Here is a 13,790-nt window from a genome sequence, read left to right as displayed (position 1 = left end):
ACTTTTCTCTTGGCAGCAGCGTCAGCTGAAAAAAAAGTGAATGAAGTTGAAATCCAGGCTGGTCTCTTATTTGGTAGACTGAAACCTCTGAAAGTGCTGGAAGAGAACCTGAGCAGAAACATCTCTGAAATAAAAGAGCTCATCAGCCAGGCCCGCAAACAGGCAGCCTCTGTAAGCAGCTTGTATTTGTATACATAGGGATGGGAAGTGAAAAAGAGACTACACAACTCCAATATATTCCTTAAATAATAGAAAATATATGTTAGAATTAGACCACAATCCAGAGATTTTCTTTTGCCTCCTGAGACACTTTTGTTTTGGATTGGAATATATAGTCAGGATATAGGAATATATGTTTGGAATTAGGATGTACAATAGGGGTAAGAAGTATTTCCCCTTTCCTTTGGTCCTAATCTGAATTGCCAATTACAATTGCCGGAGGAGGAGAAAATCAGTAAAAACAAAGAGATCATGTTTTTTTGTTTTTTTTTTCAATTTAAATTGTATGGTGACTTTTAGAAGTATTCACCATCACCACCATCACCCCCTTTAACATTTCCACATTTTCTTGTGTTACAACCTGGGACCAAAACTGATTTATCACTTGAAGTATGCAAGATACAGTATCAACTCTTGTGTATCGGTGCAAGTGGATTAATGGACACAAATCTGATATTAGAAACAAATGGCAATAACCACCAAACTAGTTGCAAAATATGTCAACCTTCATGGATACATAATAAGGAATTTACAGGTTGGAGTACTTGAACAAGTAATTAGAAAAGAAGACTAGAAAGAGAAACTGCTGAATTGAATTATATTCACAAATTCCAACCCATTAGCAGAGATATGAACAAAGATAACGCCTTCATGGCACACTACATATATTAATACAAGACTTCTCACTACTGCACATATAACAAAATGAATCTTCCCAGAGAAAATTTTGAACCTTGGGAAACTGACTTTTGGTAAACAGATTTATTGCTTTCACACATCAGCACTATCAACACTAGCTGACTACTGTAAAGATCTGAAAGACCTGTATCACATTATGCAGCCCTATGAAAATCAATTAAATAGCTAAGATGATTCTGCTTCTTTTCTTTCTTTCTGATTTCTCTTCAAGGTCTACACTTTTCATCTGACTGGGCTCAAACCTATAGCTCTTACACCCTCTTGCTATTGAACCTGTAAAGAAACTGAAGAGCATAAAGTGCGCCCACATCATATGCTGTTTTCAGCATATGGTGAAAGCTGTGTGGGAGCGTGCGAGGTGTAAGGGGTGGCGCATGCCATTGTGACTAATGGGGCGCGTGCCCATGGTGCCGCTGCACTGCCGCATGCACAAGCCCCATTCAGTTAAATGGGGCTTGAGCATGTGCAGTATTTGCTTTACGGATCTCCTGTGTAAAGCAAGGGCGGACTGTATAATGGGGAAGGGTGGGGATCTATTTTTTCCCTATTTATCCCTGCCTCCCTTCTCTCCCCTTCTCTTGTTCTTCCATGCTGAATCTTAACTGTAAGCTGCAGGAACCAAGAACTTGTAAAGCACTATTCATACTGATAGAACTATATAAGCAGTGAAGTTTAAAGATGTAAACAGATGCATTTCAACATTTTATTAGCTCATGTGTCTTTTAGGAATGTTATGTTTATTAATTAACAGACAAATACCTATTCTAAAGACAGCTAGAGTTTAAATAAAAACCTTACCTTTACATTTTTTTTCTTTTCAGATTAAAGTTGCAGTGTCTGCCGAAAGAGATTGTATTCGTGCTTATCAACCCCAGATATTATCTACTAATTACAATACATTAACACTGAATGTTAAAACAACTGAACCTGATAACCTTCTATTCTACTTGGGTAGCAGTGGCAAAGTAAGAATGGTTTCTTTAAACGTTTTGTAGTACAGTGGTACCCCGGGATACGAAATCACCGCGTTACGAAATTTCCGGGATACGAAAAAAATAAATAGGAAAAAACTGTTTCGGGTTACGGTTTTTTTTTTCCGGCTTACAAAAAAAAATTTGGTGCTTTTCGGCACTTTTTCGCACGAAATCGCGGCTTTCAGCGCTAGCGGCTATGGCTTTTTCGGCTAGCGAAATCTTTCGGGTTACGAACGGCGCCGCGGAACGAATTACATTCGTAACCCGGGGTACCACTGTACTAAATCAACTCTTCATTTTTATGGACACTGAACTCTTTCAGATAACTAATGTTATATATATGTATAGAAAAATATAGTAAAACAGATCAGTTGTTGCTTAATGGGGTTTTACTCATTTTTCTGGGCTTTCCAGATGTAGGACTGGAAACTCACCATCCTTCTACCTTGGTTGCACTAGGACTGATGGGAATTGTAGTCCATCAATATCTGGTCCACCATCTCATCTCCTATACCTGATTTCCATGGTTAATGAGTGTTTAAGAAGTTGATCACAATAGTCCTACCCTGTTCATCTATATTTATATGTGAAGTTACAGTTCTGATCCATGTTTTTAAGTGTGGCTCATAAAATGTGAGTAAGAAGAGAGAACTATTTTGTCTGGTTGTTCCAGCCATTAGTCCCCTCTGTCTTTGGAATATTTAATCAAATGAGAGAAACAGAGATTCCTGTCCACTACACAGCAATATTGTGTGCTGTTCTTGCCATATTGATTGCCATGCCAAAGAATAATGAATTTGAAGGGACCTTCAAAGGCCATCAAATTCAACTCCCTGCCATCCAGGAATACACAATTAAAGCGGAGATCGTCTGATTAAAGATCTCCTGAGAAATTTCTGGAACATAAAAATGGTTGGATAAATCAGTGCAGCTTCTACATGAGGGCTACACAGAAGCATACATCACAAAGGGTTTGTAGAACTAAATATCTGGTAATGTTGGGATTAAACAAAAAATAGGCAGGGATGCTGTGGGATTTTGTCAATCAGATGAAGTCAGATTTTTCAAGTGAAGCAATACTAGATCAAAAGGGAGGAAACAGCTGACTGAAACAGGTAATTTCATCTAGATACAGATGCCTTATGCATTGGATGACCATTCCTTTCAATGGTGAGAAACGTTTTGATGATGATAGAAAACATTTAGACAGACTGGTTTCTTCCATTGAAATGAATAGTGGGCAAGGGAATTTGATACACAGCTCACTATCCACTGCCTTAAATACTGCAGAGAGTTCCCACGCTATAGGTCATCTGTGTGTTTAATCCCAGGCATGAAGCTCAGTGACAAATATACATTTTAAAAAAGGGACTGGATATTTCATTTTGCTTGGAATCCAGCAAATTCTGCTGCTGAGCTTGGATTGTTCTTTGTATTTCCATCTTTCAACTGCAGGGAAATGAGAAGATGATCCTTTTGCCAGTTATACCATACTGATACTTACAATTAATTGGCATTATTTCTTTTAGCTTTCATTTATGCAAGAATAATTTGGTCTTTAATTATATTGCTTTTATTGCTTGGGAGAGCCAGCTGTATCTTCAGTTAAATAATCCTTCAGATAATTAAGCCTCAATAATTTTGTATTGTCTGCATATTTTGCAAGTGCACTGTTAGTTTTATTTTTCTTGAATTCTCCTGTTTCAGATAGGACTATTAATGATCCTATAAATTCTTTTAATTCTTCTTAAATTGTGAAGGAACCTCTGTCACTTAGCATTACTTCACTTTGCATATATGTATAGGTGTTAATACCTATCTGACTTGCATTAATATGAGTTAATAATGCCCACTTCGTTTTATTTATTTTTTCAGCCTGCATAAATATACAGACAAGTCACAGCTACTTGATAATAAAATAGCCATGTAAATCTTCTATATGGTAGTATGTTGTGTGAAACTACTTATGGTGATTGACCAATTATAGTGCTGTGATTCCACTTTAACTGCCATGACTCTATCCTATGGAATACTGTGATTGGCTGTTTAGTGCCTTCCCAATCTACAGAACTCAGCATTCCATAGGATATTGTCATGGCAGCTAGAATGGAATCATAGTGCCATGATCGTGCAGTGTGAAAGGATCCTGGGTCCTTTCTAGAGTTAATCAGTACTAGTAAAGGCTGATAGTTCCACTTTTAACAGTCTTAGTTGTGTTGGTAGTGCATTAGTGACATTGCAATTTTCTTGTTAGATTGATTTCATGGCAGTGGAGATGCGACGTGGTAAAGTGGCTTTCTTGTGGGACATGGGTTCTGGATCTACAAGACTGGAATATCCTGACTTTCCTATAAATAACAATAAATGGTACAAAATACATGCTACAAGGTAAGACATAATCAGCATGCGACGTGTGATTTTAGGGGGGCAACATATATTTTGTCACCAGTACATAATTACTGCTTTATAGGATGAACTGCAAAATATAGGTCTTCTAAGTCATATAGATCAAAAGAGCTGCTATCAACTACATGTATATATAATAGCCAACCTTAGATTCAGAATATTTTGCAGCTCTTTCTTTATCTCTCAATATTCAACACAGTTTGGTAGTCAAGCATACATAAATATTTCCACTCTATTGTTTGTCATAATTAGGTTTGGAAAGACTGGCACCTTAACTGTAGAGGAAACAAACTCTCTCCAGAAGCCTTTTATGAGAGCAGCCACCTCTCCAGGAACAGCTACTGTACTGGATATAGACCATTCATCCCTAATGTTTATTGGTGGTCTTGGGGGGCAAATCAAGGTAAGAAATTAGTAGCGATATTGTAGTATTTGACAGTATTGAATTCCAGGTAGATTTTTATTTTGAATGAATGAGCCAGCATTGTCAAGCATTTAGAGGTGGAAAAAAGGATGTTTAACACTGTCTGAGGGGCTCTACAGGTGGCCCCAAAGGGGCAGCCTGTAGCCACCCCTTTTTGCGCCGGATCAGGGCTATGGCAACCTCATGCTGTGGCCCCAATCTGGCCTTCCGAGGGTGCAAAAAGGAGCCACAAAAAGTGGCTCCTTTTTGCACCCTCAAAAGGTTGCCATAGCTGCAGTGGCACAGCACTGGAGGCCTGCCCTGACGCCACACACCATCTGGAGTGGCATGCAGCAGCAGGGCATCCTGCAGGGGCGGAATCAGGCATGTGTCATCAGGATGATGTGCCCTAACTTTGGCCCCAGGCCATCCTTTCAGTCCAGTCTGTAAAGGTCCTGAATTGTTAATAAATAGACTTAGATATCTTAGCAGTGGGATTGAAATTCTTCACATCAGGGCCAAGATATTTCACTTATATCAATATATCCTACATTCTGTTACTATAGTAGGGATCCCACACAGGTCCAAAACACCCTGCAGAAACAATCCAGCTTCAGTCCACTTTAACTGCCCTGGCTCAGTGCTAGGGAATCCTGGTAACTGAAGTTTATCGTGGCACCAGAGCGCTCTGACTGAGAAGGCTCAATGTTTCACAGAACTACAGTTCCCAGAATTTCCTACCATTCATCCAGGGATAATTTTTGCAGTGTGTTTTGGACCACAGTTCTACAGCCCCATATCACACAGGATCCAAGTTACACCAATCCATCCTTACTTTGCTTACAGCATCCCCTTGGTATCTGCTGGGATTTGGTTCTGGGACTCATAGATGCTCAAGTCCCGTTAGATACAGCGGGGTATTAAAATGGTGTCCCATATATAAAATGGCAAAATCTGTTTGCTTTTTTGCTTTTTTAAAAAAATATGTTTCAGCTGCGGATGGTTAAATCCCTGGATGCAGAATCCCTGGATACAGAGGACCAATTATATTTATTTTTCCTTAATGTGTACCACATGTACAAAAATTAAAACAATTCCTCAATAATATTCTTAATTAGTTATTATGAGTTAGGATAAGAGACCCTTCAAGGGCCACATGGATTGCCAGAAATACACTCCCCCTTCCAAAAGAAAAAACAAAGACAGAAGTGGGCAGAAGTCCACTTCTGGTTTTGAAAGACAGATTTTTTAATGGTAAATAGTGTAGAGGGACCCTGCTATATTCTTAAAAGTTGAATTTGCACTTTTAGAGGCACCTAATGTTTTGATGGACCACAAAAAGGTCACTCTTAGGAGTCTGGATGGGCTGAGGGTTGAAAAACAGTCTTGGAAGGCTACAAGTGCTTCTTTGCCCACCTGTGCTGTAAGTGTTTATCTGGATGTATGTCAAGGTACCTAACATTTATTTTATTCTTGGAATGTGTGTGTTCTGTAATAGAAGTCACCAGCAGTTAAAGTGACACATTTTAAGGGATGCATGGGGGAAGCAGTCTTGAATGGCAAATCTGTTGGACTCTGGAACTACTTGGAAAGAGAGGGCAAATGCCGTGGATGCTTTGGAAGGTAAGAAATGGAAGTAATTGTTGAAATTTACAAGAGACATCAAGAGTTGTAGAGCCAGTGTGGTGTAATGGTTTGTGTTGGAGTACAACTCTGAATAACAGGGTTAGAATTCCAGCTCAGCCATGGGCAAGTCACACTCTGTCAGCCTCAGAGGATGGAAATGGCAAATCACCTCTGAAGAAACTTGCTAAGAAACCCCTGTGATAGGCTCACCTTAGGATCACCATAAGTCAGAAATGACTCAAACAAGTGACTGTGTGCATAGAGTTATACTGCAGCAGAAAAGACTGTGAAGTTTTGATTACCCTACCTTGCTTTATATGTCACCATCTCAATTGTTTTAGAAACAGGTATGGTTTTGTATGTGGAGATGTCCAGGAATTATGTAATATATGATTGCTTGTCACGGTTCTCTTTTTGCTGGTTCAAAAGTCAGCATGTATTCTTCTCATCATTTTTTAAAATTCACATATAAACAAATCTCACTTGTGCTCCTGCTTAACATAGTGAGCTTGTTCAAACTATTGTGCTTACAGTTCTCTCCTACCCTGTCCCTTGATTTTTTTTCCTCATTCATGCTAATCTCTTCTCCACGTCTAGTTTATCATAACAGTAACTTGACATGGTATCTACATTGAACAACTGTTGATAATAACTTACTTCCAAAACCAAATTATGTCTTCTGATTCCTTTTTGACCAAACAGTATGGCTGCAGCTAATGTAATTAACTTGACTAAATTGCATGTTACAGCAATCTGTGTGGGATATTATGGGCGCCAATGTATTAGTAGTGATGTTTATTTATTTTATAAATAAAATCTGGGATTTCACAGTGAAAGAAATTGTAACATTAAAACATAATTCAAGTAAAAATAATTTAAAAAGACCTCAGTAAAAAATACCACACCAACCCTTTGAAAGCTCCTTCCTCAGCAGCCATCCATTGCCAAAATACCACCTGAATTAAAAAGGTATTTCCTTGGCAGTGGAAGGACAACAGGGAACTCCCTTAGAAGGGAGTTGTCTAGCCTAGGAGCAATCACTGAGAAGCCCCTCTCCTGTAACCACAACTAATGTGCTGTTGATGATTCTCCTGCAAGATCTCAAATCCCAGGCAGGGTTATATCTGAGAGTAGGATCTTGCAGATAGCCTGGGACCAGGTCTTGTAAGTTTTTAGAAGTCATAACCATCACTGAGAACTATGCCCAGAAACAATTACACATTTATTATAATCAGTTCCTTGTCAATAGCCTGGTTGCAGCATATGGACCAGCTGAAGTATTCAGGCAGCCCTCACATAAAAGGGCATTATAACAACCCCCCCCAAAAAAAAGATATAACTAAGGCATGTTTACGATGTTCGTCTAGCAAAATCAAGGTTCAAATCCTCAACTTTTAAGATGCTCATTTATATGTGTTTAAAAATAGCATCAGATATTGTATTTATTTAGTATAAGTATTCATATTTGCGTAATTATAAATGACAATATGTATTACTATCCTATATGAACATAAATAATCTTGATTTAAGAAATTCCTGTTAGCTGGGTCTCATTTGTAACCAGCAGAGGGAGACACAGGATTATTTTAGAATTGCATTTAGGGCTGTGTGACACTTTTTATTTGGTTTATATTTTAAAGCAAGAACTTTGTAAACTGTATGTGCACAGATCTTATTAATGGGAGTAGCCTAGTGTGAATAGGATATGCATTTCTTGAAAAAGAGCTGCTTTGTGCTGGAGGACAATTGAAAGCCTATGTCCCCTTTGTTTTCCTAGTCCACAGGATGAAGACATTTCATTCCATTTTGATGGCAGTGGATATTCAGTGGTGGAGAAGGCATTGCGTTCCACTGTGACCCAAATAATTGTATTTTTCAGCACTTTTTCACCCAATGGGCTCTTAGTATACCTGGCTTCTAATGGCACAGTAAGAACAATTTAGAACTTTTTAGTTCCATAGATCATGTAAAGTTAATTTCAGATAGGTCAGAAAAAAATTATTTCCACTGACCTGCACACATTGAGTTTTATTTCTTATTTTTAATGTTGTTAACTAGCTTGAGCCTGTGGAGCAGAGAGGGATGCTATGTATAAATTGCTATTTTTTTCAATTTGAATATCAGTTATGAATTTAGTGGATGGATTTAGCCATACTACTTTTGTTTCAACTCAGTTGCACATCTTTAGTATGGTAATAACAGGACAGGTTTACATCAAGATAATGAAAGTGTAGCCTTTTGAGCACTCTAAAATGCTGCTTATGTGCTAAGTCATACAGTGCTGAGAAAGTCAGGTTGGGGGATTTTCAGTTTTTGTTTCTTGCTGAAAAGACAAATATCAAAACAACAGACCTGTAGCCTAAGTCAAGGAGGAAATGTTAATTTCAACCATATGTTTAATTTAGATCCTGCCTTTCTCACTATAGGGGATCTAAGCCGGCTCATAACATAAGTTAAAACCAAATGCAGTTAAAACAGTGGGTAACACAAACACAAACAAACAAGCAAGCACTTTAAAACGTGTTTATGAATATTTATATATTAATAGCACTATATAAATGTATATGTCTACATATACATGTGTGTGTTTGTGTATAATATTTATGAGTATGTGTAAAACACAGTTGAATTAAAGATGCAGTGGCCCCTACAAATAAATGCTTTTAAAATTTTTCTGATGTTTCTTATTTTTTTTGCAGAAAGATTTCTTGTCTCTAGAGCTTGTTGATGGAAAAGTTAAACTAATGGTTGATCTTGGTTCAGGTTCTCTTACTCTTCAAACAGAAAGTCGCTACAATAATGGAACATGGTATAAAATTTCCTTCAGTCGAAACAAAAAAGAAGGTAAAATTTGTTAGCATGCACAAGGGATTAAAATATTTTTTTTTTAAAAAAGGCCAAATATATGGACATTCTAGCAAAATGTAAACATTTTAAAATCCTATCTAATTTGAATGAAAAATGATTTACACAGCACTCTGAACTAGTCCATGAAAGAAATAAAAAACATGTTCGAATGACCAAGTACAAACTTTGCTAAATCCCTTTTGCCGCCAGACTAGGGACCAGAGTCATGTTCTACAGCTGCAATGCTTTCCTCTTCAGTTTTTCAACTCTTGCCTTTATTATGACCAAATGGGAACAAAGAGGAACTATTGCCTTTTCCTATCCTTCCACCATGGCCATAATCATGGCTGCAAGTGTATGTATGTATGTGTTTAGGGGTGTAACCAGGAGCCCTGGTGGCACAGTGGTTAATGCTGGTACTGCAGCCTCTCACAACCACATGGTTGTGATTTTGAGCATTGCATCCTTCCATAGGTTGCTAAAATGAGCACCCAGCTTGTCTTACACATTGTAAAGCACTTAGCGAGTGCTTAAGGCTTGACTACATTTTCTGTTAGTTAAGGTGTATTCTAATAGCAACCACTTCAGTCAGAAGACAATAAGAACTATCAGTTTTATCAGTCAATGAACAATTATGTTGCATAGACCAAGATCACGTAAACCTCAGGTTAGACCAAACTTTTCTAATGAAACTTCTCGTTATCAATTCAAGACTGACAATACGTCTATCTCCCTACCTTTCTGTATTCACTCATCTCACCCATGAGAAAGTGGAATACTTTTGTGGCATACTATGGCCAGAAGACATTAGAAAATTGAGACATTATTTGCTTCATTCAGTCTTTGTAACATGGATCAACAGTCTAAACATGGGTCTAAGCTAAGGAAAGGTCACTGGTGTCTCCTTTGGTTGTAGAATAGTTCCAGCTCATTGTTGGAAAAAATGCAGCCACAACATGCTTTAGGACTGAGTAGATCCAACATCTTTGCTTCTCTGTATTGCTTAGAGAATGAATGCTTGGTTCTTGCAAAGGACCAATCTAAAGAGTTGCAGCGGAGTAATTCATCATTATCTGTACTGTCTTTGGCTGTATTTTTTTTTTTAAAAAAAAAGAACAACAGTCCACTAATGGGCAAGACTATGGGAACTGTTGTATACTATGTATGAACTATGTATGTCTGGTCTAAATCTAATTAGACCAGAACAAAAGTGAGGGAAAGGGACAAAGGAGTCATTAAGAAATTTCTGCTATGGTGCAGCAGGGTTAACACAGATCTTCATGGATTTCCCCCCCTTCTGCACCAATTCAGAAGACCTTTCACTATGATCAAGACCAAATGATCATATACTGTACTTCTTCTTCTTTCATGGAAGGAAGTTTGTGGGGTGGGAGGCTGCCTTCCCCCCACTCAGTTTACTTGGAGTATGCCTCCGAAATGGTTCTTTTTCATTCTTAACTGTTGGAATTCCAAAAGTGGAGGAGCAGCATAGGCAGAACCTCCTATGCACAAGCAAACTTTGCGAGAAAGAACCACTGTGCCTGGGCATGGACCTCCTTCTCCATGAGCACACTTAAGAGTTTTTAAGTGTGGCATAGGGGTAAATATGTCTTCCCATTTGTAGATAAACCCAAATAGGAACAAATACAATCTGGGACTTAGAAAAAACCTAGAACCCAAAATTCTACTCATTTTAGAATAAAGTTACATCTTACTTTAAAAAAAATCCCATTTGCTTGTGTTTGCTTACTTTACTTCTCCCAAAGTAAGCATATGGGATTCCAGTTTGAATTGGGAGCACCATATGTGGGAAGGGAAAATATAATTTTGTTCCTCTGAACTGCCCCCCCCCCCCCCTCCAAAAAATCCCCCACCCCCTCTATGTTTCTGTTAGAGAAAAAAGTTGGCTGGCTTCCCGCCCCCCCCCCCCCCCCCCCCCCTTACTATGGAGGTGAAAGGCTTGGGGGAAGTTTTGGGAGGGAAGCAGCTGGGGAAAGAGAAATTTTCCCACCCAAAGTATACAGATATCAATAAAATCAACCTTCTTGTTATAGTGTCAGACTAGAACAAAGAGCTACCCACTGGGTATTTAATGTAATGTTTGTCTTGATCCCCAGAATGTCCCTTAAGAAGGGAAAAATGTATTTCTGGAATACACTTGATTTTAATGATCTTCAGCACTCCTGAGAATCTGTTTCATCTTTGCTTTTCAGTTAAGACTTAAGTGCAAAAATAAAGGTTACCAAATGTTCTGAAATATGTTCTGTACATTTTAAAATATATAGCACATGTTTAAATGTTTAAATTTTACATACGAGTTTTTAGAACCTGTATTTATCAAATCAGGAAGGTTTGAGTATACGTTTGTAATTAAAAACAAGTAAAGATGAAACATTGAAATTGCTATTACCAATTGTAGAAACAGTGCCCAAAATAACATGTAGACCATATGTTTTATATTTCTACTTCATTGAAAAGGGGCTTCATACAAGAATTAGATTAGCTTAATAAAATATCTAGAACTTCAGTGACAACAGTCTGTTTTCAATGAACAGCAAACTGATACCTTATTGCTGTTACATTGTGCTATAATGTTTGAATGAAAACAAATGTGGTGTAACAAACTCCTAGATGCTCTTTTCATAGATCTCTTATTTAATTCCTTTCAGGGATTTTGGCAGTCATGGATGCTTATAACCTCAGTTCTAAAGAAACCAAACAAGGAGAATCTCCTGGTGTAGCCTCTGATCTGAATCGTTCTGATAGGGATCCTATTTACATTGGGGGCCTACCACGCTCAAGGACAGTAAGGTAGGTTTGCATGAAGAAATGTTTTCCCCTTGTTCTTAAAAGCGTTCAGACATAATGTTTACATGATGGTCCCTGATAGTACAGTCATAAGTGAGCAAACAGCAGATATAGGGACAGATGGGAGGATTTTTTTTTTAAAAATTTTTTTTACAACAATCCAACAAATAATAAACAACAACATTACATTTCAACCCAGCCCAAAAAACCCTCACAACAAAACAACAAAAATGTTGCTGTGTTAATAGGTTAACATGCTGTGCTATTTTCAATTTGTAGACAGAATTCAAATCTTCACTGTAAATGCACCTACTAAACATTTCTGTCTACTAGTTGTCACAGTATGCTTGATATTTTGTAATCCCAGTCATTATGTGTTCTGTACCTGATCTGAAGTAGTAGATTTTTCTTGTAGAAGGTAACTTAATTATACAGTGATTTGCTTTTGAGTAAAGTAGTTCGTTGTTATTGCAGTTACTGTTTTCTTTTTCAGAAAAGGACTTAGTACCAGAACATATGTGGGCTGTATTAAGAACTTGGAAATATCCCGTTCTACTTTTGATTTGCTTAAAAACTCATATGGTGTAAGGAAAGGCTGCATCCTGGAGGTAAGACTGATAGGTTATGGAGTAGATTAAAATTGATTTCTTTTGCTGCTGAAAACTGTTTGTGATGACACTATAATATATTATCAGATGTCAGATAACAAACTCTTGCTTTGTTTTGTCTCATTGTTGATCTAATCCATCTATTGTTTATTTTCTTTTGCAAAACAGCCCATATACAGCACTAGTGTCTTAAATAGAGGTTACATTGAGTTGCCACCTAAGCCCCTCTCACCGGAGTCACAACTTATGGCCACCTTTGCTACTAAAAACACAAGTGGCATCATCCTTATGGGGCTTAGCAAAGGAGCAGAAAAGCGAAGGCGCAGGCAAGCCCATCTGGTAAGCAACCCATTTTCGGACTGACTTTTTTGATCATATGTTTTCAGATGCCTTAGTTTTTATTAGAAACTAGAGGCATCATAAAAAATCAGGTGGTAATGCTACCTCACATGGGCAACACATCTCACAAAAATAAAATATAAAATCAAAATTTCCTGACATTTTAAACAAAGGAAAAATTGTGTTCTCCTTTCTTGTTTTTTTCAGTCTCTCTAAAAATTTTTTTGTGTAAAATCACTTTATTATTGAACCATGATTTATTTTCCTTCTTCTGCAAGATATAATTTATCCAAAAATATTCCTATTTGACATACGCATGAAATGTATAGAATAATGTTCTCTGTATAGTAGGGTTAATTATTCCAAAGTATACGTGCATAGGATTTCAGCCTCAAAGATACAGATTCTGTGTTATGTGATATTATACATATCTACATGTCATGGTTATGTGCTTTCAAGTTGTTTCCAAATTATGGTGACCTTGAGGTGATGCTATTATGGGGCTTTCTGGGTCTGAGAGTGTGTAACTCTCCCAAGGGCACCCCATAGGTTTCCATGGCTGAGCAGGAAATCGAACCCTGATCTTCTGAGTCCTAGTCCTACACTTAAACCCAAACACCTTGCTGGCTGTCACATGTCTACATAGAAGACATGATTTCACTAGGTCTTACTCCCAGATGTTATCTTACTTTTGTATAAGCAAAAGAACAGCAAATGTAGGGTACATGCTTTAAGCAATGTCCGACCAGATAAAGGTAACTAGAAGAAGGCAGGCAGCAGTTCATAACAACATGAAAACCTTGCCCAGAGTGGGCAGGTGTGGAGGGCAAGAGAGCTGCACACAACTGTATTTTTGAGTCC

At 37.8% G+C, this 13,790-nt stretch overlaps 1 protein-coding gene across 2 annotated transcripts in view; it reads left to right on the top strand.

Moving 5' to 3' along the window:
• Nucleotides 1-13,790, top strand: part of LOC121917303 (laminin subunit alpha-1-like) — a 124,148-nt gene that overhangs the window by 94,530 nt on the left and 15,828 nt on the right. For both annotated transcript variants that reach the window (XM_042443152.1, XM_042443153.1), the window contains 10 exons: nt 17-171; nt 1,740-1,883; nt 4,147-4,280; nt 4,551-4,701; nt 6,200-6,324; nt 8,105-8,255; nt 9,027-9,171; nt 11,844-11,985; nt 12,476-12,590; nt 12,759-12,929. In XM_042443152.1, the coding sequence (XP_042299086.1) occupies nt 17-171; nt 1,740-1,883; nt 4,147-4,280; nt 4,551-4,701; nt 6,200-6,324; nt 8,105-8,255; nt 9,027-9,171; nt 11,844-11,985; nt 12,476-12,590; nt 12,759-12,929 (1,433 nt within the window). The remainder of the gene's footprint in view (nt 1-16; nt 172-1,739; nt 1,884-4,146; nt 4,281-4,550; nt 4,702-6,199; nt 6,325-8,104; nt 8,256-9,026; nt 9,172-11,843; nt 11,986-12,475; nt 12,591-12,758; nt 12,930-13,790) is intronic.

The sequence above is a fragment of the Sceloporus undulatus genome, unplaced genomic scaffold, assembly GCF_019175285.1.
Source record: "Sceloporus undulatus isolate JIND9_A2432 ecotype Alabama unplaced genomic scaffold, SceUnd_v1.1 scaffold_14, whole genome shotgun sequence".
NCBI lineage: Eukaryota > Metazoa > Chordata > Lepidosauria > Squamata > Phrynosomatidae > Sceloporus > Sceloporus undulatus.
This window is presented reverse-complemented; position numbering and strand designations above follow the sequence as displayed.